The 26848-nt window shown below is 49.6% G+C and overlaps 1 protein-coding gene across 11 annotated transcripts in view; it reads right to left on the bottom strand.

Annotated features, from left to right (window-relative positions):
* WDR25 (WD repeat domain 25) overlaps positions 1–26848 on the bottom strand; it is a 140877-nt gene that overhangs the window by 21651 nt on the left and 92378 nt on the right. For all 11 annotated transcript variants that reach the window (XM_045060515.1, XM_045060518.1, XM_045060520.1 and 8 more), the window contains one exon: positions 22274–22404. In XM_045060515.1, coding sequence (XP_044916450.1) covers positions 22274–22404 — 131 coding nt within the window. The remainder of the gene's footprint in view (positions 1–22273; positions 22405–26848) is intronic.

Here is a 26848-nt window from a genome sequence, read left to right as displayed (position 1 = left end):
GATTTCACAGGTTCATGGGTTCAAGCCCCACATTGGGCTTGCTGTTGTCAGTGTGGAGCCCACTTCAGATCCTCTGTCCCCCTCTCTGCCCCTCCCCCACTCACACTTTTGGTCTTTCTCAAAAATAAACATTAAAAAAGAGCAATAAACAATTGAAAAATGAAATTTAGAGTAAAATTCCATTCACAACAGTATTCAAAACTATGAAATACTGAGGAAGAAATTTAATACGGTATGTGCAACATCTAAACACTGGAAACTACAGAACACGGCTCAGAGAAAATAACGAAGACCTAAATAAACAGAGAGACGCTACGCTCATGGATCAGAGGACTCAATATTGTTAAGATGTCAATTTTCCCAAAACTGATCTAAAAATTGGGACACAATCCTAATCAACATACCAGCAGGCTTTTTCTTTTTCTTTCTTTTTTTTTTTTTTTTTTTTTTTTTTTTGGAGCAACTTGCAAAATTGAAATGGGAATATAAAGAGCCTAGAAGGGCCAGAACAATTCTGAAAAAGAAAAAGTTGGAGGGCTTGCACTTCCAAAATCCAAACACTGCTATAAAGCTACAGTAAGCAAGAGAATGTGGTCTTGGTAAAAGGACAGACACAGCAATCAGTGGGGCAGAACTGAGAACCCAGAAAGATAGCCGAACTTACATGGCCAGCTGATTATCAGTCAAAGGTCCAAAAACAGTCTAATTGGAAAGGAGTGTCTTTTCAACAAATTGTGCTAAAACACCGTAGTCCACATCACAATAATACCGGAAGAAACGTTACCTCATACCACATACAACAATGAACTTAAAAGGGACCACAGACCTAAAAGTACAAGCAAAGTGTGAAATTTTCATTTATTTTTTAAGCAATCTCTACACCCAACGTGGGACTCGAACTCATGACCCAGAGATCAAGAGTCACACACTCCACCAACTGAGCCAGCCAGGTGCCCTGAAAGTGTGAAACTTTTAGAGTTAGTAGGAGAGAAATTTTGCAACCTTAGAGTAGGCGAAAATTTCTTAGAACACAGAAAACTATGGAAGGAGAGAAAATCATCCGAGAATGTACAAAGACCTAAAACTACTACTCCTTTTCCTTGTCCTTCATCATCATCATCATTAAGTGGGCGAATGATTTGAACGGACCCTTCACAAAAGAAGATCTTCAATATTCAAACCCACGAAAAGATGCTCAACATCACTGGTCATCAGGGAAGTAAAGTTAAAACCACAACCAGACGCCATGCACGCTCACTACAATGCGGAAAATGGGAACGACTGACAAGGTAGCGAGTGAAGCTCTCCTACACTGCTAAGAGCAAACAGTTTGCCAATTTACTGTAAGTTTACACATCCACACAGCGCACCACTTAGCAGTTAAACTATTTACCAAGAGAGATGAAGATATATATCCACACAAATACTTGTTCAAGGATTATCAGCAGCTTCGTTTATTAATAGCCCCAAACTAGAAACAACCCAAACTGTCCACGAGCAGTTAACGGATAAACAAACGGATAAATCCATATGAGAGAATACTACTTGGCAATAAAAAGGACTACCAACACATACAACCATATGGATGGCCATGCTAACTGAAAGAAGCCAGACTCAACAGAGTTCCTGCTGTAGGATTCCATTTATATAAAAATCCAGAAAGATGCAAATTGCTCTTTAGTGACAGAAAGTGGGGATAAAGTCCAGAGAGGGATTTACTGCCAAGGGGCAGGAGAGAACTTCCGGGTGACAGAAATATTCAATATCTTGACTGTGGTGGTGGCACCATGGATGTATACATCCGTCAAAACTAATAGAATTGTGCACTCTAATGCATGGCAGTTAATTATATGTCAGTGATACTTCAGGAAAGTTGATTTAGAAAAAAAAAAGACACAAGAGTCAGGGGGAAGGAGTGGGGGGGAAAAGATACACTCACCAAATATAGGGCAAGTACTGGAAAGATAAACACAACTGATTGAAACATACCAAATATGTTACAAATCCATGAGTTCATAATGACACTTAAAAAAAAAAAAGCACAACAAACGAAAGTAATTTAATACTTCTGCAGAATGCTATGGAAAACTCATTATTTTGGAAACTTACAAATAAAGGAAAAGACAGCCTTCCTCCTGCCTTTCCTGTCCTCAGGGTAACTGAGTTTAGGAGTAAAGCTTTCCTTAGAGAAGTAGTCCAGTATTTTGCAACGTCTAATGAATGCAAACATCAACGCAATGACCGTTAGTAACCACTAGGACCATCAGGTAAAAGCTAATGGGACTTACTAATGGAGGCACCAGGCCCACAACACCTGAGCCCCCTGACTAATCACAGCGTCACTAAAAGTGGTTCAACCAGACATTAAGTACCTCCTGATGGAAGTAGGCACCACTACCTATGAACTGTTCTTGCCAAAAAAAATTTAACTGAATCTGATCAAATTTTTTTAAGACTTTTTTTAATGTTTATTTACTTTTGAGAGACAGACAGAGACAGAGTGCAAGCAGAGGAGGGACAGAGAGAGAGGGAGACACAGAATCCGAAGCGGGCTCCAGGCTCCGAGCTGTCTGCACAGAGCCCCACTTGGGGCTCAAACTCACAGACCGCGAGATCATGACCTGAGCCGGAGTTGGATGCTTAACTGACTGAGCCATCCAAGTGCCCCTGATCAAATATGCCTGAAAAAAAGGAAAACATCCCTGAATGTTATCAAGTCTCTGTCTAGATCCTTGCTTTAAAAAAAAAAAAAAAAAAAGCAAGCCCTGGACCAGTACCATCTAATAGACCTGGGAGTTTGTTAGAAATGTCTCTTCTCTGGCCCTACGCCAGCCCCACTGAGTTAGACTAAAAGCAGAGCAGGAGCACCTCGATTACCCTGTGTACATCACCATGCAAGTTGCACCGCTGCAACCGTAACCATCAGTTTGTGAGACATACAGGGAACAGAGGAATGTGATAAATGACACCACAGGGGATGCAATCAGGAAAAGGGACGACCAACCAACTTCCTCCCCTGTAAATAAGTTACAAGGAAAACAGAAAAGGAAACTCCTACATTAAACAAGACTTGAGAGCTTTATCAACCAAACGTTCAGATCCTGATTTAAACAATGCGACTGTGTCAAAATGTTTACAATTATGAGGCAATCAGGGAAATCTGAATATGGATTGGATATTTGCCTATATTAAGGGATTACTGCTAAATTGTTAGAGGGGACAATGCTATTATAATACTTCTTTTGAAGTCTTTACCTCTTAAACAAAAGTATGCACAAATGAAATGATAGCGTTTCTGGGATATGCTTCAAAATTACCCAGCAGTGAGAGCTGGAGGGAAGAGACTGCTGGGAAAATGGGTATGATTATAGATTAAAGCTTGGCTGTAAATGTATAATTATTGAAACAGGGTGCTGGTTGCATGGAGATTCATCAAGAGTCTCTCCACTTTGGTACATATTTAAATGTTTCAGTAATACAAGGTCCTTTTGCAGTGCTCTGTGGGGAGGAGAGAGCTCCCCTAAAAGTAGCGCTTATTAGAGCCAGCCAGGCCTGAAGTACGCAGAGTGGGGACCTGCTGAAATCAAGCGGTAGGTATGGAACAGACACGATTAAAGTTGAATTACGGCTACAGCCACACACCTCTGTCCTGTTCTCTCCACAACCCTGTCCCACGCTGCTAACAGGACCCCAGTGGTCTTCAGAGGCCCGGGCTGAGTTGTCCAGGCTGGAGGCAACGCGTTGGGTAATGAGACTCTGGAGCTTGGCAATTCTCCTACCTAGGTGCCAGTGGTTTCTATAGAAACCACCAGAGAATGATATTTCAGAGAGCACAAAGCGTCTCCACTGGCCTCCACAGGCTTTGTTCACACTTACCCATCAGCATCTGAGATCCAGCCTATCAAAGCAGGCCTCATGGCTCACTTTTAAAATAGGTACAGCTCATTATGAAGCACCTGCTCTCAAACGTTTCCAAGGAAACAGAGGCCCCAAGATGCCCCTCTCTAAATTCATTAGCATTTAACACGCCTTAATGAGGCTTAAAGATGGCGTGCTTTAATAAGCATGCGCTGAGGGAGGACACCTTTCCCTGTTACACTTAGGGATGACTCATGAGCTGGCTCAAGCTCCCAGAGGGCCAGCCTAGGCTCCAAGCCTTCCTGGAAGGCAGCATCGGGAGGACTAGGCATCTGCATGGCTGGGAAGGGCTCCCTGTCTCTAGCGCCTCCCTTGGGGTGTTCAGGTCTGGGCCACGACTTGAAAATGGCCAGGATTAGGGCACCTGGGTAGCTCAGTCGGTTGAGTGCCTGACTTTGGCTCAGGTCGTGATCTCACGGTTCGTGAGTTCCGGCCCCACGTCGGGCTCTGTGCTGACAGCTCGGAGCCTGGAGCCCGCTTCCGATTCTGTGTCTCCTTCTCTCTCTGCCCCTCCCCGCTCATGCTCTCTCTCTGTCTCTCTCTGTCTCTCTCAAAAATAAATAAAACATTAAAAAGAAAGAAGAGAAGAGAAGAGAAGAGAAGAGAAGAGAAGAGAAGAGAAGAGAAGAGAAGAGAAGAGAAGAGAAGAGAAGAGAAGAGGAGAGGAGAGAAGAGGAGAGAAAAAAGGAAATGGCCAGGATGAAAGCCCTGCATTGACAGGCTAACCTTGTCTCCTACCCCTCCACTGCCATGCGCTCGCTCTCTCTCTCTCTCATACTCTCTCATTCACACACCTTCAGCCACACCGACTCCTTACCATTCGCTCATCTGTCAAGCCCTTTCATGCCTTTGCGTATTCTTTATGCCTAAAATGCCCTACGTTGATTTTACTGTCTAGAAAGCTCCTATGTATCCTTTATTTTTTTTTAATTTTTTTTTAACGTTTATTTATTTTTGAGACAGAGAGAGACAGAGCATGAATGGGGGAGGGTCAGAGAGAGAGAGAGGCACAGAATCTGAAGGAGGCTCCAGGCTCTGAGCTGTCAGCACAGAGCCCAACGCGGGGCTTGAACTCACGGACTGCGAGATCATGACCCGAGCCGAAGTCGGCCGCTTAACCGAATGAGCCACCCAGGCGCCCCTCCTATGTATCCTTTAAAACCTTCTGCCAACCAAGCCTCCCAAGGAGAAGCATGAGCTCCTTCTGGGGGCCTTTCATCACCCCTGCACGGCAGCCCTCATCACACCACATCCTAAGTGCCCAAGAGTGTCTGTCTCCTCCTCAGGGCTCAGGGCAGGGATAAGCCTCATCTCCTGAATCCCATGGCCCCTTGCCACCCAGGAGGTATTCGGTAGGTGTCTGAAGGATCCCCTGAACTCAATCTAAACCAAGCAGCTTGAGGACACTGACGGCAGTCAGCAGGTGAGGAGCAGTGAGTTGTCTCCAGGCCGCTGGCACCCCCCCCCGACCCCAAAAGAGGGAGCTGACACTCACCACATGGGGCCTCAGCCGAGCTTTTCCCAGGTAAACCCTGGCTAGGGGGCAGGGTGGGGAGGGGGGCTCCATACAGACCGCATCACAAAGCTCAGCCCCTTCCTGACTGATGGGGAAACTGAGGCCCAGATCATGACAGCACCCCATGCAGGGGACTCACAAGGGCCATCAGGCCTTTTCCCCAAAGTAGTGGGTGAAGGGTGGAGGGGAGGTCTGTGAGACCGACCTTCAGAAAACTCGGAGAGGAGGAAGACACCATCTGTTCAAAGCTGTGCGGGAGGGCGAGGGCGAGGACCAGCGCGGCAAGGGGGCCTCTCCCTGAAACTCCTAGAACTACCTGGAGGTCCTGCCTGAGGCACCTTACTGGGTCCAAGCTGAGGAGGAACACATACCCACGGGCAGCCTTCCTAGGTGTGACCCCACAGCGCAGCCCGAATCGCTGAGCAGGTTAGGGGGAGGCAGCTCCTGGGCCTCAGGCCTGGGGGGAGAGTGCTCTGAAGGGGACACCTGGGGAGAAGCAGCCACTGTGTCTTCCTCTCCAGGAGCCCCACCGACCACCGCTGGACAGGTCCTCCGTCTCTGGAGGTGTCTGCTGGCCAGGTTTTTGGGGAATCACAGGCAGCCCCTGAGACAGCTGCCAGGGTGCCCGGGGCTGGGGTTCCCACCACGGCAACTCCCAAGGTCCTGCTTTCAGTCCTTCCCCCACGCTCTGAGCACCCGTACTCATGAGGCAATAATTAATTCATTTCTCTCTTTTAAAAATTAATCAAAGACGAAGGGGAATGTATATCTGAGGAGTCTCCCATCAGCCTGAGAGGGCCCGTGTTCCCACACTGGGCTAGAACATCCTCGGCCAAAAGCACAGCCACGCCACGCTGCGGTCACGCGCACTGCCGGGCTAGGGCAGGGGCGGCCCCCACTCGGCCTTCAGCACCGCCGAACACAGCTCGTGAACGCCAGCTCTCACCGCCTCGTGGGGGGCACAGCCCTGTGCTGGTCATCATCTGACCATTAAGTGAACACATACTGCGCGCCATGCAGCTTACCAGGTGCTTGACACGTGACCTCACTTCGTCCGCACGACAAGGGGTTTGGGATTAGCGGCCCTGACGTGCCGACAAAGACACCCAGGCTTAGAGAAGTAAAGCGGCCTCCTCGTGATCACACAGCTGAGTGGGGGCAGGGCCAGCACGACACCCCACCTGCCGGCCACACGGGGGCCTGGCCCCTCCATACCGCACAACCACAGGCTGCCCCGCCAGAGGCAGAGAGTAGCTGCTCAATTAGTGTTTGCTGAATCCGAAACGGATCTGAACATACCCACAGAGAAGCCGTCACATTGGAGACTGTGAAATTTTAAATTACGGATACAGAACACTCGGGAAAGGAAGAAAAGCAGAAAGAGACAATTACATATGTATCCACGTTGCTGATCCTCTCAAGTGAAAAATTGGTTTTCCTCACTTTACAATGGAGCCACGAATTAAATCGGGTTCTAACGATGCAGCCACCACCAAGGGTAGCCCAGCCCTGCAGAGTCTGGGCCCTTGGGCCCATGGCCTATGAGCACCTCCTCCAGACATCCCCAACACTCAAGAAGCAAGGGAGGGTGGTGCGTGGGTGGCTCAGTCAGTTAAGCCTCCAGCTTTGGCTCAGGTCACGATCTCGCGGTTCACGAGTTTGAGCCCTGTGTTGGGCTCTGCACTGACAGCTCGGAGCCTGGAGCCTGCTTCAGATTCCGTGTCTCCCTTTCTTTCTGCCCCTCCCCTGCTTGCTTGCTCTCTCGCTCTCGCTCTCTCTCAAAAATAAATATTTAGGGAAAAAAAGGCAAGGAGGGGCAGTGCAGAGAGGCTCAGGCCTACTCTGGACAAGTGATGGACGGTGTGGAGATCCCCTGCCTAGCCTCTAACACCAGATCATGCCCTGGAGACCCTAACCAGGGGACTGAGGGGAGGGGGTCTACATCTCTGACGAGGCATGGGAACCAACAGAGGCCACTTCGCAGCACACTGGCCTGGGGCCGGGTTACAGAGAATGCCCCGTGCCCAACACACCTCCATCTGACCATCACCTCTCCCCCTCTTCTCACCCTCCAAGGCCAGGATGGTCCTCACCCAGACAGGCCTCTGGAAGGAGTAGAAGAGATAAGCTGGCCTACCTTCCAGGCAGTCAGTCCCTGGCACGAGAGGAGGAGGAGGGGAAGGGCAGGGCCTCCTCTTGGGCGCAGGCAGGCCTGGGAACACACAGAACCAGAGCAGGGTAGACAGGAGAGTGAGCAAGTCACCCGCTCTCTGCTGGCACCTTCTGGGTCCCCACACCCATGAGCATACTTGGAGACCAGCAGGAGCTGACCCATCTGATCAGGACCCTCAGTGAACACAGAAGTGGTGAGGGGGAAGCCCAGAGCCGTGGCATCTGCCCAGAGGACGGCAGACAAGTCTCAGGGATCGTCTGGGCGGAGCCAGGGCCTGGGCAGCACTAGGGGGAGGGGGAGGGGGAGGGGGAGAGCACTGGGCCCAGAGCCAGAGCCCAGGACCTGCCACTGGGGTACTCTGGGCAGGCCACTACTTGCCCTTAGCTCTCACCTAAGGACAGGCATCCCTGCTGCCTGCCTGTGTTGTTAACAGGGCCACACACTCTGCTTCACCCTACTGTGCAAAGTCCCTGTGGCCCACAAACCAAATAGCTGCACTTAGTGGGAGTGGATGAGAGAGCCCTGTACTGACAGCTATCTGACACCTGGGGCCCAGCAATCTCTTCCTATAAGGAAAGCCACCTTCTCTGAGAAGCCCCTCCTGGTCTGCCCTCAGAACCACTCACCTGCCCCCCAGTGGGGACCCCATTTCCCAGTGATGGTAGTCCATGAGAACGTAGGCCCTTGATTTGAGGCCTGAGGCTCGGGTGACTGGCTGGTCTCAAGGGCTGAGGAGGGCAAACCAGAGCACAATGGACTGTGTCCCCTGAGACCAGGTCCACAGCCCAGACAGGGGCCCCAGAAAGGAGCAGGCTTCACTGTCCTGGCCCTCGAGCCCACTTCCTTCTGTCTCATGAGGTAGCAGCCCTCCTCTAGCAGGCCCTGCTCCCTCAGCCATCCCACTTTCTCCCTCCAACCCTCTGCGTCGGCTCATTGGCTCTGCCCCAGGATGCAGGTAAGTATGCCTAGGCCTCACTGATGCTAAAACAGGCAAACTAAGGCACCAACCCCGTTGTTCAGGGTGAACAGGTAATCCTCCCTGGAAGGGAGTGGGCAGTGGTACCCAGGACCTAAAACCATGCATACCCCTTGATCAATTCCACATCTAGGGATTTACACACAGAGATGCCTTAGGGTTATTACAAGGAAACGCTGGAAATATGATAAATACCCAATTACGGAAGATTGGTTAAATACATTATAGTATACTGGCTAATTATTAAAAATTATAGCATCCAAAAACTTTTCAACAATGCAGAAAACGCTAATGATATCATATTAGGTTGGGAGAAAATTACATAAAAATGTAAATACACGCATAAAAAAACTGGAAGAAAGGAGACCAGCTGTCAGTGGTGACTGCGGCCGAGTTGGAATCGAGTGAGCTACCTTCCCTGTTAACAGTTTTCCATTTTCCAAGGAGGCTACAAAGAGCACGTCGCTTTTGCAATCGAACAAGTGTCTAGAGAATGAGGCCCCCTCCCGCTCTTGAGCAGGGGGTGCACTTGTGTCCCCAGGTCACACAGACCCTGCAGCAGCTGGGACGGCCCCTCCCCCGCCTCTCGCAGCTCAGGACGCAGCTCTCTGCCCGACGTCTCTGCCTGACTGCTCCTTCACAGATTCCTCTCCTCCTTCTTCTTCAGAAATAATTTACCTACTTTTTTTATTAAGAGTTAAGACCAATCCATAGCAAACAAGTCATACGGTCTGGGAAGGCGTGAAGTCCTCCTCCCCCACCACCACTCCCACGCCAGTGCTGGGAGCCGGGGGCTGCGGGGAGGGCTTGGGGCAGGCCCGGTGCTGGGACCAAGGCTACTGAGGGAGACGGGCCGGGCTGTGCAGAGCCACCGGCACCTGGGCGGGAGGCTTGGGCCTGCCCTGCAGGGTCAGCAAGAGCTCCAAGTAGAAGGAGAACGCGCCCGGATCTGCGTTTCCAGAAGATGCCACCTGCTGCAGGGTAGAAGACAGAAGAGGGGGGCAGTGAGTGGCACTGGTGGCACCAGGAGACAGGGTGAGGGGCAGTCCTGGGGCGAGGCCGTGGGGACGGAGAGGGAGCGGATTTCGTCAGGCTGGGCAGCAGAGGGGAAGGGGCAGGGCCACCCCTGGCCCATGGGGCACCCTGGTGCGTATTAGAAAAAGACACCCCTTGGGTGGAGACCACCCCACGCCCAGGGCATGGCTTGGCCAGCAGAGCTTAGGCTGGATTCCAGCCCCAGCGCCCCCTCAGCCAGGAGGCCGTGCACAGTGAACAACGTGCACAACTTCACATGTTGGCCCCAGAAGAGGAAAGCGCAGGGTATCGAGGTGGTGGGGGGAGGGCAATCCTAAAGCTGCCACTGAGGTTTCTGGCTTGGTCTAGAAACCTGGGAGGATTGCGGAGCCGACAGCCGGGCGCGAGGTGTTTCCCGTAGCTTCTCCGAGTCCTGTAAACTAAGAAGTCCTAGGCGTGGCAGGTACTCAGCTAACGTTCAATGAATAAATGAATGAGGTGAGACAGATAATCAGACCTTTTAAAGAGAAGGTTTAAATCAAAGACTATAATTAAACACTGGGAAATTTGTTTGATGTAACAAGGGCGCACAGAGGGTGAGACGAGACGTCCACCCTTCATTTCCTCTCTGAACACAACATAATGAGTGGACCACTCGGCACAGCCTAATCACGGGACGCACGGCGGCCTCCTCTCAGCACATCCTACCTCCCTTCTCAGCCTGCGCGCCAGACCCACTAACAAGCACCGGGCGGTCTTCCTTCAGGGTAGTCAGGCGTGGCTGCGGCTGCCAGGACAGTCTGTCCACCGACAGGGCACAGAGGAGACCTGTGTGCTTAAAACAGCATGGCCATCGACACCACCTTGTACCCTCCGACCTATTTGTCAGGGCATTGATTTGGGTCATAAAAACCTTCCTAGAGCCATAAAATCTCTGCGGAGTTCAGCCGCAGATTCACAGTAACTTACTCAAGAAATCCTGCCTGAGCCACTGGCCCTGTGCCAACTCACAGGAGGTCTGGGGGTGCCACGCTGGACAAGACCGTCATGTCCCCCAGTTCTCACGTGGCTCACGTCCCAGTCGGGGGATGACAGCGAGGGAGGGAGGGGCCGTCCGATCCACTGGGGTTCGAGAGAAGCTCCTGGAGAGGAGGCACTGTGGTGGTTGCAGGACAGGTGGCACCCAGCCAGGGAAAGAGGGGAAATTCAAGGCCAAGAGAAAAATATGCTGAAAATCTATGCGGGGGCCACGCGGGAGAGTAAGCCCACTCTCCAGTGTGTTTCCCCACTGATTACAACTACAACTCCGCACAAAATGCAAAAAGCAACTCCCTGAAGACAAAGTAAACAAAAGCAGACACTGGGAGAGGGGTAAGAACTTGAAGTGATGGGCACAGAGGCAAGCTGCCATTTTCTGTCTCTTTTTCTTATTTTCTCTAACAGCTCTGACCTGAGAGCAGGCCCCCGGTGGAGCCCTGCCGGCAGCTTCAAAACACGAAAAAGAAAAAAAGAAAAATGATAGAACCAAAAGGAGAAATACACGAATCCACAGTACGGTTAGGGACTTCAGCGCTCCTCTGTCAATAATTGAAACAACAAAGAGACAAAAACCCAGCAAGGATAGAAGAAGTTGTCGAAAAACACCATCAACTAACTTGACCAAACTGTCATTTACAGAACACTCCACCTGATAACAGCAAAATACACATTCTTCCTGGGCAGGCGCTGAACAAAACAGACCATATCCTGGGCCATAAAACTAACCTTAACAAATTTAAAAGGACTGAATTCAGGGGCGCCCACGCAGCTCAGTAGGTTAAGCGTCCGACTTCAGCTCAGGTCACGATCTCATGGTTCGTGGGTTCGAGGCCCACGTCAGGCACTGTGCTGACAGCGTGGAGCCTGCTTGGAACGCTCTCTCCCCCTCCCTCTCTCTGCCCCTTCCCCACTTTCTCTCCCTCTCCCAAAGTAAATAAAAAGTTTAAAAATACGTAAATAAAAGGACTGAATTCATACCAAGTATGTTTTCTGACTATAACACAATTAAACTAAAAATTCATACTAGAAACAGATCTGGAAAATCTGTACATGTTCAGAAACTAAACAATATACTTGTAAATATCGCACAGGTCAAAGAGGAAGTAAAAATAAAATTAGAAAATATTTTGAATTGAATGAAAATTAAATACCACATATCAAAATTTGTGGGATGCATGCTTAGAGGGAAACGTACAGCATGAAAATGCTTATATTAAGAAAAACTTCCGGGGCGCCTGGGTGGCGCAGTCGGTTAAGCGTCCGACTTCAGCCAGGTCACGATCTCGCAGTCCAGGAGTTCGAGCCCCGCGTCGGGCTCTGGGCTGATGGCTCAGAGCCTGGAGCCTGCTTCCGATTCTGTGTCTCCCTCTCTCTCTGCCCCTCCCCCGTTCATGCTCTGTCTCTCTCTGTCCCAAAAATAAATAAACGTTAAAAAAAAAAATTTTTAAAAAGAAAAACTTCCTATCAATCATCTAACTTCCCACCTTAGGAAATTAGAGAAAGAGTATATTAAACCCAAAGCAAGCAGAAGACAAAAAAAATAAAAGAAGAAACTAATTAAGCTGAAAACAGAAAAAACACAGAAAATCAATTATTTGGGGGCACCTGGGTGGCTCAGTTGGTCAAGTGTCTGACTCTTGATTTCGGCTCAGGTCATGATCTCATGGTTTGTGGGTTCGAGCCCCATGTCGGGCTTTGCACTGACAGCATGCAACCTGCTTAGGATTCTCTCTCTCTCTCTCTCTCTCTCTCTCTCTCTCTCTCTCTTTCTCTCTCTCTCTCTCTCTCTCTCTCCTTCTCTCTCTGCCCCTCCCCCCCAAAATAAATAAACAAAAAAAAAATCAACGTTTTGTTGAAATGATCAATGAATCTTTAGTCACACTGACTAAGAAAAAAAGAAACACAAGAAAACATAAAGACCAATATCAGGAACGAAAGTAGAAGACAGAATCTAATAATAAAAGACCGAACCTGAAAGGTAATAAAGGTGCAACCATTCTGGAAACCATCTGGCAGCTTCCTGCATGGTTACCTGTAAGAATACCCCGTGACTCAGCCATCTCCGTCCTAGGTAGGACCCGAGAGAAACGAAAACAGACGTTCACACAAAAACTTGTAAACGGGCGTTTGTGACGGTATTCGTGGTGGCCAAAACACAGCAACAACACAAATGTCCACCATCTTGCGAACAGACAAACAAAACACGGCGATCCGTACTATGGGAACAGTATCCAGCCGTAAAGGCAGAATGAAGCTCCGACTCGTGCTACCACGCGGTTGGCGCCTGAGAACATGATGCTAACGAAAGAAGCCGGCCACAAAAGGCCATACGGTGTGTGGTTCTGTTTACATAAAATTCCCGGGATGGGCAGATCCACACAGAAAGCTGGGCTGGGGGTACGGGACAGGGAGGACACAGGGGGGTGAGCGGTGACCTCTAAAAGCACAGCGTTTCTTTCTGAGGTGATGAAAGCATTCTAATCTGACTGTGGGTGGTGGTTGTAGAATTCCATGAATATACTAAAAACTAATGAACCGTATACTTTACGTGAGTGGGTTGTATGGTGTGTGAACTAGACCTCAATAGAGCTGTTGCCCCCAAAATGTAATAAGTATTTAAAGTATATTAAGACAGAAATAATTAGAGCATCAAACTCGTGATTTTTTTGGATACTCTTAGTGATGGCAAGCTAAAATATGTTTTCAAGTAAAAAAATGTGAACCAATTTCAATAAAAGTATTCAAATTTTAAAAACCTCGACAAGAGGTGTTCTGTGTAACACAGATTATGTTAGTGGCAAAATGCATTATAAAGGACTCATAAATTAGAATTACATAAACGTTACATTTACACAATCAGTACAGGTGCAGAATCTGCTTTATATTTTCTGATACACCCTACTGCATTTTGAAGGGCAGAAGTCATCAAGGGGGAGTCAGAAGTCTCAGGACCCCCCTCTGGAGTACTGCGGGTCTCCTGGGGTCACACATCGCTCCAGCTGGCAGTTCACACGTCGGGTTTGAAAGAGGAATCCAACTGTCCGCCCCCAGAAAGTGGTGTGGAGGGAAGCAAAAGAGAGGGGGCAGGCTGGGCAGCAGGTCTCTGGGGTTCCGAATTCTGGGAACCACTTCCTCAGCTCTACGCAAGATTCTGGAGGACCCAGGGGACACACAGGAACCCGCACCCCCCCCCCCCAACCCCAGCTGCCTATGGAGGCAGCCAGTGAAGCAGATCGATCCGTCAAACATCCAAGAAACGCGTGTCCTCAGTGGGGGTTTCCGCCCGGGCCCGGAGCTCCTGGAGGGCAAGGACTAACTGGATTTTGTCACACCACGTGCCTGGTCTCCTGAGGGCTCATAACATTTTTATGACATCAATAAATGAAATGTGCAATGGTGGGAGGGAGGACTTAAAACAAGCCCTGGGTTCAGGTCCGCGGCCCCACAGCAGCTGCCGGCCCCTGTGCCCAGAGCTACGTCCTTCAGAACAGCTTCCTCGCCTCCACCGTGGGGGCGGAAGGCTGCGCTCACAGACATGCTGGGGCCGTGTGTTCAGGCCTGAGGCTTCAGGGCCCACCACAGCCCTGACGCCAGGCACAGAGCTGCGTGCGGCAGGGCTGAGTGAGCATCCGAACAAAGCGCACAGCACTCACTGACAGAGTGTTTTATTCGTACACAAGACTCGAGTTTCATTCACGCTGTGAACAGGAAGCCCTGCAAGGATGTGGGAGTCAAGCCGTCGAGCTCAAGGTCTTACCCCACTACCGACGGGCTATGCGCTATCGTGTGCTGGACTGAACCTTCCTGAACCCCAGTGCCCTACCAGTGGGATGCGGGGCAGCTGACCCGGATTGCTGTGCACCAGGTGAGCTCAGAACAGAGGTCGGCAGGTGGCAGTGCCAACTGGCTGGCAGTGGCCTCAGAGCACCTGGGCCCCACCCCCACTCAACAGGCAGGGCCACAGGAGTCCAGAAAAGCGGCCGGGAGCCAACCAAAGTCACAAGGAAGGCAGTGGCCATGCACCAGGCTCTCCGGGCCCTTCCCCATCCCCCACCACCCCCTCCGCCCCCACCCGGCCTCTGTTAGTCTCCTACTCTTATCTGCACAGAGAGTTAGGTTTGAGGCAAAACTCAGAACTGTAGAAAGTACAAAGCGTCCAAATAAAAAGTCTTTTTAATATAAAGCTGATGAAAGAGACAAATGGAGAGTAATCAAAACCTCATTAGGGCAAATAAGCAACCTGCCTGCAACACCACGGAAACTGATGGCATGGAGTCCTTCAGGCAGCTGCTGTACGGGAGTCCACGTTTTGGGACGAAACCCTACAACACCACTCAGGATGTTCACCCAGGCGCCCAAACTGTGGCCCCAGGGCTGTGGTTCACAGGGCCGGACACCGGGCAATGGTGCTCGAGGGTGCCCTCAAGGTGCTTCCGGCCAGCCCTGGTCAAGAGCCACCGGCTGCCCTGCCGGCTCATGGCATTCCCACGCAGGGGAAGGACGCCCACAGGTAGGAGCTCAGGTGACCACATTAACCAATGGTGGCTCAGCTTCTGCTCCTCGGATGGGCTCACGACGTGGGGGTTTAAAACCTGCTCTTGGGCAGGGCGGCCAGTCATTGATGCAGCAGCCCCGCTAGGGCCTGCTGCATGCTTAGCACTTCAGTAGGTGTGGGAGCAGAGCAGCAAATGAGGCGAAACTGCTGTCCCAGGGTGTTTTCCATTCTGCTGGGAAATCACACACACACACACACACACACACACACACACACACACACACGAGTCAGAGGCTGTGGCAGGAGACCCAGGGGAGAGTCCAAGCAGGCGGGAGGGAGAGCCGGCAGCCTCCCGGACTGCCACCTGCGTGTCAGGACACACACCGGCAGAGGGGCTAGGACAAAGCTCCAGAAAGAGGTCAAGAAACTAACACAAGATCTGGAAATCAAGACGGCCCTTTACAAGCTTTAAAAAAAGAGGAAGAAAAAGAAAAACATGAAATATTGATGACTCGTGCCAAACGAACACTAGAGCAAACGTGAGCTGGCCTGTCAGAGCCACGTTATCATGAAAATTTATCCCGGGGTGGGGGGGGTGGGGGTGGGGGTGGCGGTCGGTGTTCTGGAGGCCCAAACAGGGGTCTAAATGCATCTGCAACTCTCTTTCTCGGGAGCCACGCAGAGCCCCAGCTCTGCCGACAGAGGGAAGAGGAACCAGGGCCGAAGCCAAGCGCCCAGCTCGGGAGCCATGTGTCCTAGATTTGCCAGAGCTGCTCCAATTTCCAGTGCCCAATCCTGCTCAACCGAGAGGGAATTTGCTGATGCTGAGATTCCATAATTTAAGCTTGCAAAAAGGGTGATTGACTAAATATGCATTATGATTTTTAAGTCTCTGTAGTTTTTCTTACAAATTTGATTCATGATACAAGGGTGAATTTTATTACCTATGCTAATTTGGCCCAAACTACACAGTCACATTAAAGTGAACTTTAACTACAAAGTAACTACCTTGAGAATTTCCCACAGTGCTGGTGGGCCCTGGAGAGCTGGGACCACATCTTAGATCACTGTGGCTCTATAGCCCCCAGTCCATGCTGTGCTCAGAGCCAGGGAGCTGTGAGGCTAGCTACTGTCATCTACCAAACACCAGGGAGCATAAGAGCTCAGAGCCGGCCAACCGCTGTGTTGTCAGGACCATAACAGCGCACCTCCTCTGATGCGAGATGGCCCAAGCCCTCTGCCTCTGGCTTCACTTCACTTCCTGACTAGTCAGTTGCAGCTGAATTGCAGCTAGGGAGAGATCCCAGGGCAGCCACTGCCCTGCAGCTGGGAGTGAGTGAGTGCTGCTTCAGGACTCCATCATGATCAGAGGGACATGGTTACCCCATGAGCACCTGCCTGATCCCAGGTCCTGTTGAGAGATGCTGAGGCACAGACGTGATTCACCTCGGGCCCCCACCGGCAGCGGTAAATAAACACCTGTTTAGCTGAAAGAACTCACAGTCAAGTAAGAAGATAAAGAGCTATCAGTGAAACAGGTCACAGACAGTGCAGGCCAATCAAGAATGAAAGCCACGGGAGCTCAAAGACAGAAGCAAGTAACCTCTACATTCAGAGGCCCTTTGGGCCCTGGCTTCTCAAAGTGTAGTCCATGGACCACTTGCCTCTGCATCTCTTGGGAGCTTGTTAAAAATGCAAGATCTTATCGGCAATAGACTGAACGTGTCCCCCCAAGTCTATATGCTGAAGCCCTATTCCTCAATATGACGGTATTGGGTGGTGAGGCCTTTGGAAGATGATAAGGTTTAGATGAGGTCGTGAGGGTGCAGCCCCCATGATGGGACTGGTGTCCTTCTAAGGGAATGAAAAGACCGGAGCTCTCTCTCTCTCCATCATATAAGGACACAGCAAGAAAGGAGCCCTCTGCAAGCCTGGAGGAGAGCCCTCATCAGAACCTGACCATGCTGGTACCCTGGTCTTGGGCTCCAAGCCTCAGAACTGTGCAAATTAAATGTCTGTTTTTGAAGCCCCTCAGTCTGTAGTATTTTGTTCTAGCAGCCCAAACAGACTGAGATATCATCCTTACCAAAGACCTGCTGATACAGAATCTGCATCCTAACAAGAGCCCCAGGTGCTCTCTGGCACACGGGCAGTGTGCAAAGCCCTGCTTTACGGATGACCTTGTCTTGCCCCTTGACCAACAGGGAAACCATGACTGAGAGAGACTGTAGTCTGAGGGGTTTGCCTACAATCGCCCAGATGAGCAGGTGGTACGGGGAGGCTGAGAGCCCAGGCCTCCTGTAGCTCAAGCCAGTAGTACTAGAAGCTGGGAAGGGCTTCTGGAGAGAGGGGCCCTAGAGTGATATGAAGGCCAGCCCACAGGCATCCTGGACTCCAGGCCACACCCATGTTCAAGCACGCTGCCGGGAGAAAGAAGTCAGAGAATTTTGCTGGTGGTGTTATGCCAGCTTGAGTACGCACACTCGGTCGACTCACATGGAACACAGCCCGCTGACCTGCTGGAAATGAAGTCAAGAACTTTGCAGTGATGAGAGATGTGCTCCAATCATCAAACCCAAGGAAGAGAGAGACGGGCCAAGAAAAGAAGAGAGGGAAGCTAAACAGCCCATTTGCTCTAATGAATTGGGCTGTGGCCCCAAGAAGTCCAGAATCCCAACCTTCATCATTTGGCTCAGCCTAAGGGTCATAAAATTGTATGACTGCAAAGTAGCTTAAAAGCTATCCGTTCCAACCACTCTTCAGACTCTGTTCTCTCAGACCGTGGCGAGAAGCTGTCTGGCCCTGCAGTCACGCTCCAGTGGTGGGCTCACTAGCCCAGCACAGCATGCCTCAGCTCTGTCCTTGGAAACCTACCCCTTACCTTTTAAATGCTGATTCACTTTGATCCAGCGATTTGAGTTCTGGGACCCAAGCTTAAGGGAATAAACCTCAAATATGGAAAACACGAGATGCACAAATATATGTCTTACAGTGGAATGTATAATAAAGTAGACCTGGATGGTCTGTTCGGAGATTATCATTAACAGAGAGAAACTGCTCGCACACCTTGACAGAAGAACAGCTCTCTGGAAAAGATATTGTGTGAGCACAAGGTTTCTGCAAGGATGCCCATAATAGAGGGAAGTGCAGAAGCACCCACCTTGTCAGCCAGATCAGGATGGATCTCAACAATCAATAGGGTGACAGATGTCACAGCCAGACCTATCCATAGCAGGGGTTAGCCAGGTCGTAAATATTTTTGGTTTTGCAGCCCATGTGGTCTCTGTTGCAACTACTCAATTCTGCCACTGTAGTGTGAAAGCGGCTGCAGATGATACATAAATGAGTGCATGGCTGTGTTCCAATAAAACTTTACAAAAACAGACAGCAAGCCGGATTTAGCCCTGGGCTGTAGTTTGCTCACCCCGATCTCTACCTTCACATCTATTAATTTTAAATGGCAGGAAAAAAAAAAAAAGGAACTATCCTCACTATCCAACCTAGGGAAATGGTTTTTTGAAAACGACCCATTGGATCCATATTTATTGAGTGCCTATTTATGTCAGACTCTGCTCTGAACACCAGGCAGAAGGCAAGAAGCAAGTCAGGTAAGCACGCTGCATCAAAGGGACGTATTGAAAATTCTACAAGAGTCTGTGATAACAAGGAAAACCCTGACAGTGCTATGTAAAAAACAAAATATAAAATTGTGTATAAAAATCAGACCAACGTTTTAAGCACACACACACACACACACACACACAGGGAAAAAGAACAACGGAAGAAAAATACTAAAATGTTACTAATGTTTCCTTCAGCTGGCTAGACTACCCCTTCTCTTTATTTCCCTCTACTTTCCAATTTTTTCATATGATTGCATATTACTTTTACAAGAGAACAGTTCCTCCTGCTGTATTTAAAAGGGGAAGCTGGTCTTGATTGTAAGCTAAGCTCTCTGTCCCTCCTGCCTGCACCTGCAGTTTCCACCACGGTCCCTGAAGGTAATTTAAAACAAAAACAAAACAGCCAAGCTGCTCAGCCCCACATGTTCATCTACACAGTAGCGAGCTGAAGAGTTCAGCACCAGGGACAGCGCCACATACCGCAGGCAGCTCAGAGGGGTAAAAAGGGAGCCACCCCAGGTGGGAGCCACCCCAGGTGGGAGCCAGGAGGGCAAGGAGGCTGTGCCTTTCTTCTCTGGTCCTCCGACTACTCCCACTTGAGACACCCAGGCAACACCTGTCAGAGGAAACGTAACTGAAGCAAGAGAGCTGTCCCTGAGCCTGGCTGATGCAAAATGGAACTAGCCCTGTGACCCAGAGGGAGAGGAGAGGCAGTCGGATTGCTAGTAAAGGGGAAGTAAAAACAAACATTGTGCAGATCCCTTTCCCAACATTATTAGCTTGGGAGACACTCGCAAATATGCCAATACCAGTCACAGCAACATCTGCTTCTAATTGCTTCTCCCCCAGCATTTTCAGAGCCTGTCAGATGGCGTCTGCCCTAGGAGAAAATCCAATATTTTTAACAAACTCTTAAATCAGATGGCGTCCTTGGTGAGTAATCTCTTACGTGTTTGGTCTTTGAGGCTAAAAACAGTAAGCACACCTTTAAGGGACGCGGCCGTCAGCAGGGCTGGGTAATCGAAGGCCCCACTTCAAACAGCATGACTAAGAGTTTCCAACACATGCAGCCCAAATACAAGTGTTCTAGTGGGTTGTTTTTTTTTTTTTTTTAATTCCACTGTGTCCACGTCTTTATGCGTAATTTTTCTCTCTTTTCCAAATATTTTTGTAAAAAGAAGTTTCTTTGTAAAAGAAAAATGTGTGATTTTTTTTTTTTAAAGAGCACATCTCTCTGTGCTTTAATTTTCCCACTTGTGAAGTACTTTAAGCAAGACACCTATGGATAAAACTTCACATTTTCTTTAAAGAAACTGCCTGTGTTCTTAGGTTCGCAAAATGCCAGCAGCCCCTTCCAACAGCCTGTTGGGAAAGTGTCTTCCTGCAGTGGCCAACCTGACCTTCAAATCTGGGAAATCCAAGGTGGGGCGGGAGGCAGTCCCGGAGGGAAAGCCTTTAGGTAGAACCTTTTAGCATTGCAGCAGCCTTGAGCCCTTCAGGGTGGGACCACTGAACCCCTGAATCCTAAATGCAGGAGGGCAAACTGACATTCCATACCTTCTCCTTTCAAAGTTAAGTTTAACATGGGTTTTATTATAAACTACCCTGTAGGACTCAAGTGGCCATGTGCCTCCTTCAGACCAGACTAGTGCTTCTCAGACCTTGAAAACAAGTCAGCCTAAAATCACGGCGCACCCCCAGAGGCAATCGGGCCATGGCTCTTCCTCACTACTCTCCCACAAACCCATTCTCAGGCCTGGCTTCTCACTGCTAACCCAAACCAGGACTCACAGCATTGAAAGCCTCTTTGCCCGGGGCCAGTACCGTTGCCTGGAGCCCATGCCCCACCAGGTCAAGCCAGTCCCTGGTCCCTGCACACGTTTCACACTTCTACCTTCTATACATACACATTCTGCATGACTGCCTTCCTCCCTCATTCCTTCACTTGGTCATCCGAGGCTTGCTCAGTGTCTACTACTTGCCAGGCACTGTTCTAAGGGCTACAAGTCAACAGCAAACAAAGTGGACAGAAAATCCCTACCCTGGAGGGGTGCCTGGGTGGCTCAGTCGGTTGGGTGTCTGACTTTGGCTCGGGTCATGGTCTTGCGGTCCGTGAGTTTGAGCCCTGCATCAGGCTCTGTGCTGACAGCTCGGAGTCTGGAGCCTGCTTCAGATTCTGTGTCTCCCTCTCTCTGCCTCTTTCTCTCTCTCAAAAATAAACATTAAAAAAAAGTTTTTTTAAAGAAAAAAAAATCCCTCCCTGGAGAAACTTACGTTCAAGTGAAGGCAGACAGGCAAGCAGATAAACATGTAAAATCCACAGTACACCGGGTGATGATACATAGTAGGGAGAAGAGTGAGGGGGCAAAGGGGACAAGTGAATGCCAGAGGGTGACCATCACGGTGATCAGAGAAGGCCTCACAGGAGAGGTGGCATTTGAACAGAACCAAGCAGAGAGAGGGAGCCTCTACAGAGAAAACGGGGAGAAGAGCATTCCAGGAAGGAGAAGCAGGTGCAAAGGCCCTGAGGCAGGAACGTGCTAGTGTGTTCTAGGAAAGGCAAGGAGGCCAGTGGGGCTGGAGGTGATGAGAAGGGGGAAGGGAAGCTCATGTAGGTATTGAAGGCCACTGTGGGGACACTGGCCTTTACCATGAGTGAGATTAGAGCCTGGAGTGTTCTGACCAGGGGAGAGGCACATCAGACTTACACTGTGACAGACACTCTGGCTGCCATGTTGAGAACAAACTATAAGGAGTGGGGAAAGAGCTACATAGGAAACTTCTGCAATTATCCCAGTAAGAGTCAATGGCAGCTCAAGCCAGTCACCACAGGATATGCTCGTGACTTGGATGTGGGGGAGACAGGAAGAGCAGAGACAGGCACGGTTCTGACAGTTCCGACCCGCATCCCTGGAAGGGTGGAGCTGCCACTTATTAAGTGGGTGAGGGCAACGGAAGCAGTAGCTTGGTGAGCAGCGGGGTGGAAACTCCTCTGTGGGACTGATCGCCACCAGCCATTTAGCCCCAGAAGGCACGTGATCTCCAAGAAGCCTTCCTCACATCAAGCAGAAAGCCCTCGCCCTCTGAATGGTTGCTCGTCCCTCCCTTACTCCCCCACCCATCTCTCTCTCTCCCCCTCACACACACACACACACACATGCACACATACGCACACACGCAGACATACATACAGTAGTGCTCCACACCACTTATCTGCAACCGCACATCATTCCCTTGAGTAACCCAAAGGCTAATTCCTTTTCTATCATCTGGAAACATCTGCACACAGTAGGTACTCAATAAATGTTTTCAGAGCCGCACCTCTGATGTTTCAATACTCTAACAACCCAAGAACATTCTTTCAGAACACATACACATCACGCTGAGCACCGATGAAACATCAGGTGGTAATTACCCCGTCTCCAGGGTCCTGCACCTACATGCTGGCCCGCCCCCGGTCAGTCACACCGCCGTAGCAAGCTCTCCTGTGGAGAGGCCACGGGAGGAAGACGGGCATCACCTTGCCGGTCCTTATATCCCAAGCTTTGACTTCGGGGTTGAAGCCTCCACACACAAAAAGGCTGTGGTCTTTCGGGTGAAATTTCAAAGTAGTGATTCTAAAGTCACTCTGACCGCTGAAGAGCTGGGTTCCTACAACACAAAGAAGAGAAGAGAGCATTAAAAAATACTCGGACCACAAGATAAATATCTTAAAACTAAGATGCCATCTGACATAGAGCTCTGGGCCCAAGGGCTCACGAGACTTTCTGGAAGCACAACAGACGTCATGGCACTTGAATCTCACTCTCTGACCAGCCCCGTCCCTGACTGGCCGAACTGCCCCCCAGGGCTGACCCAACAGCCGGACCCATGAACATCACTTTTCCTGGGTTCCATCGACACTGCCTATCAACTCATTTAAACCACACAACCACTCAAAACCTGCTCTACGACTGAAGAAAAGCCAAGGCTCAGGGAGCTTAAGTAACATTGTCAAAGCTGCACAGTTAATAGAGAGTATTTACCCAGGAGTCTAAAAAAGAAAAAGCAAGATGCTCCAAAGTGATCTTTGTGGGATCAGCCATCTTTCAACCATGACCTTACATTCATGACCACGGATGATTTGCTACAGGGAGTGGCTGGTAATGGTAGCATGATACTCTCGGCAACAAGTGACAGCATGACCCCACAGGGCCTGGGCGCCAGCATGGACAGGCAGTGTGGCCCACTGGGGTCTCACTGACTCTGCAGGACTCAAGACGGTCCTTGTCCTCTGCATATCTGTCATGAAACCGCTGTCGAGCGCTCACGTGCACTGTGAAAACATTTGTGTGTACACACACACACGTGGTGGGGAAAATGTCGGTTTCGCCACTGTGAGCTTTCAGACGTCAGCGACATAAACAGGCTGAACTCAGGGTGTGTGGGGAGCAGATCTCCGACCCTGAGCCCAGGTCTGTTGGGTTCCAAAAGCCAGCACTCGCTCCTCTATGTTGTGCCACATTATGCCCCAGGGCACTGGCTGTAGTTCTCGTGTGCTCCGTTCAACCCCACTGAAAATGCAGCCAGAAACCAGACCGGCCTTGGGAACCGTTCTTACCACGGGACACGTTCCCAGGGACCAGGCCATCTCACGGGCATGGCACCTGCTATGCAACACCCACCAAGAGCGTGAAGGTGGTTTCCCTCAGAGATGTCAGCAATGGCTCCCACTGCCCAGGAGGGACAACCTTGACTGCCCCTGGCCCACAGAAACTCCTCCACTGGACTGAGGCCATGGGCAGTTAGGGACACATGAAGCTGGTGGCCGTGGAGACCAACGTGATGCCAAGATCTCCAGCATCATTTCCTCTCACGGGAACCCAGAGGCCATGTTTGCTCATCCATTTCAGAAAGCACTTCCAGAAGACTGCCCTGCTTTGTGTTCAGGACCCCCACACACAGCATTCTACCAGCTCACCAGGTAAGGAAATGAAAGTTCATTGACTGGTAGTCTTGAGTTACAGCAGGAGCCTTGATAAACCCAATTTGCCTAGATCCATGGTCTCTGCACTCGTCTGACAGCAACATCCAACAAGGGACAGCCCTTCAGCACGTATCACAGGGACGCGTGTTTGCTTGTAAGTTATATACCGCGCTACCGTGCGAATAAATTGTATGCATTAAGATACCAAAAATAAACTATTTTAAAGGAGAGACAAGGACACAATAACCAATATTTTAAAATATGAGCACTGGGTGTTGTATGGAAACCAATTTGACAATAAATTGTATTTTAAAAAATAATAAAATATATTTTAATGTGCCATTTTCTAAGAGTGTCAACAAACCTCTGTGAAATCATTAAATCAAACGAGTTTTTAGTGAGAGCTACCAAATTGACACTGCTTCCATTTTTTTTCAAAGGTAAGAAAACTGTCTGTGGCTCAATGATTTGAAAGTAGCCCAGTTAGGGCTCCAGTCCATTCTCTGAGGTCATCAGAGCTAACAGAGACTCTTCCCAGAGATGCACAGACCCGGCTGGAAGATGCTTACCACTGGCGACAAAGGAGACACCGTCCGCTTCTGTCCATCCCTGATACAAAGGATTTTGTGAACATGTTATGAGTGAGGCCCCAGTTCCCCTCAGGTCAGAAAAACGCTCCTGCAACTCATCACAGGGTATTACTGCATTCTCATATTTTTAATAGCCCAATTCAAAATCCATTGACACTGTCATCTCAAGGATTTTGAAGCAGGTTAGAAAAACTGCTCCCAAGTTAAGGGTGCAGATATTAGTGTTTTTAATAGGTGACACATTCACATAGTTTTTGGTTAACAAATTACAAGATGGTGGAAACAAAAACATCTCTTTTCAAAATGATCTTTCCACAGTACAAACTTTTGGAAAAGCTCTTCATTAAAGTGTCACCTTTCCCTTGATGAAGGGTTATGTTGATTTTTTTTCCAGTATCTTCCAGGGGCCTACAGTTTGCAGTCACTTGTCATCAGAGAAAACTTTGGAAACGCCTGAGGTTTTGTAAATGGAGCCTCTATACTTCTTGAAGTTCAACAAGCCCCTTAACTATTCCACTCAAACGGGCAGTGCACAAAGTCTTTCACGGTCATCCTGGGTCACTATGATGTGAAGAGGGGCCACTGCGGGTCCTGTCATCCGTAATGGTGAAGGGCCTATAAATAATAGCCTAGCCGTCCAGCCCAAGGGGGCAGTTAAGGCAAATGTGGGTCTCTGCCTGGTGGAATGTCGAAAAGCATTCAAAACTGGAATCACAAACCGTGCTCTTTGGCAAGACAGACAATGCCTGATACCTGTTCTTGGATCACAAAAGTATTAAGTAGGGATTGATACGGGCAGAGGCTGGGAAGAGATTCACCGACTTGAAGTGGTTTGTTCTAGGGGTAGTAAGATCATTTTTTAAGTTACACCAATATCGTCATAATGTTGTGTGTGGGGGGCTTTTTTTTAATAAAGAATCCTTCTAACCAGGCATCAGAGAGGAGCAGACTTACAGGAGTCTGGGTCCTACGTGTCTCGTTAGGTCAACAGACAAGCAACTGTCTCAAGCAAAAACTCACATCCTGGGGAATTAACCTGAGTGGAAACCCGATATTCCTTGAGCTTCCTCTTCTTTCCTGAAACCCATCAAGCTATAGTTGGTGGTCAGAGACCACCCATGCTATGCCCGATTAGAGATGCCCCCTCCTAGGGAGGATGGAGGTCTCCCCACGGCCGGGACTCGGAATGGCACTTACAGAGACCTGCTGAGACAGGCCTTGGAACTGCGGCTCAGGCCTCAGGGCACGTGCCCCAGCCAGGTAGCCAGGGGACCCACATGGGGGATGAAGAAAGGGACCACCATCATGTCCCCTCAATGGAAAAGGAGCACATAGATGCCACTGTGGCCCCCACGCTGCTGCAAAGGCCCCGGCCAGAAATCTCCCCCTGGCACAGGCAACAGTACCTACTGTGGCCCTCCTGCTCGTTCAGAGTCACTGCTAGTCCTTAAGCCCAAAAGGAAAAATAAATGGTCTGCCTGGAGAAAAATTTTCCCTGTTTCTTGGACCATGGCATATAACCATATGCTTATTTCAGAAACAGCAGTGAATTAGGCATGTTTTTTCAAAAAGTGCAGTGATACAGTCTTGCCAACAATGAGGAAAAGGTGGGAGGAAAAGCAAAAGCTGAGTTGCTAGAAGATGAGGACTGAGCTTTTTCTGCTAAAAAAGAAAAAAAAATGCACGTATTTCTGCATGTTATTCTTCAACCTTCCAAAGAGACTGGGAAGAGCCCTCGAGCCTCGTAAGTACTCCGATGTTCCCGTTACAACACAAGCGATGCTTTCTATCTTTTCTCCTACTTCTTGTTTATGAGAACTAGGCCTTTGCTGTATCTGCTAAAAGGGTCCAAAACTAAAAGATTTTAAAATCTTTGATAAGCTTCCAGATAGCTCATGGGAAACACAAAGGGGGAGATTCTACCGGGGAAGGAGGTCTAGCACAAGGCTGTGGCTCAGAAGTCGGGGGCCCCAGCCGTCCCTGCCCGGCACCGTGCTCGGCACAGGAGGTGGTGCAACAGAGGGACTGAGAGTCACCCAGACCCAGGCCCCACCCCAGGAGAGGGACCTGCCCAAGTCTGTGAACGGCAGGCTGTCCGGGGACCACACGCGAGAGACGTGCATCCATAATGCGTAGAGTGCTCTGGAGGGCGTGGCAGACACAGCAAACAACAAAAGGGAGCTATGATTGTTGGAAAAAGTTAACCCCCAAATTACTGAATTCATCCTTGGTTAAATTAAAACCTAAAACCAAGGGCTACAAGTTCTTAACGGCAGGAACCTTGAGAGAGGAATGATTTGGAGTTTCTGTCTTGAGGCTATGAGAATACAGTGCCCTGGGCTAGCCTTTGCATTTTGTGGAAGAGACACAGATAAAGGCTGGAAATATTTATCAGAGACTATCTTGTTCCCAGCCGCGGTGAGGTGAAGGTCCTTTCTTGTCAGACCTGTTCCTCCTCTACATGTTCCTACATCGAGTGCCCTGTTCACCACGTCCTCTCCTCCCTCACGACGCTACCTCAAGCACAATGGTTAGTTGC

Source organism: Felis catus, chromosome B3, assembly GCF_018350175.1.
Source record: "Felis catus isolate Fca126 chromosome B3, F.catus_Fca126_mat1.0, whole genome shotgun sequence".
Classification (NCBI taxonomy): Eukaryota; Metazoa; Chordata; class Mammalia; order Carnivora; family Felidae; genus Felis; species Felis catus.
The sequence above is the reverse complement of the archived record's forward strand: the minus strand, read 5'-3'. Positions and strand labels throughout refer to the sequence as shown.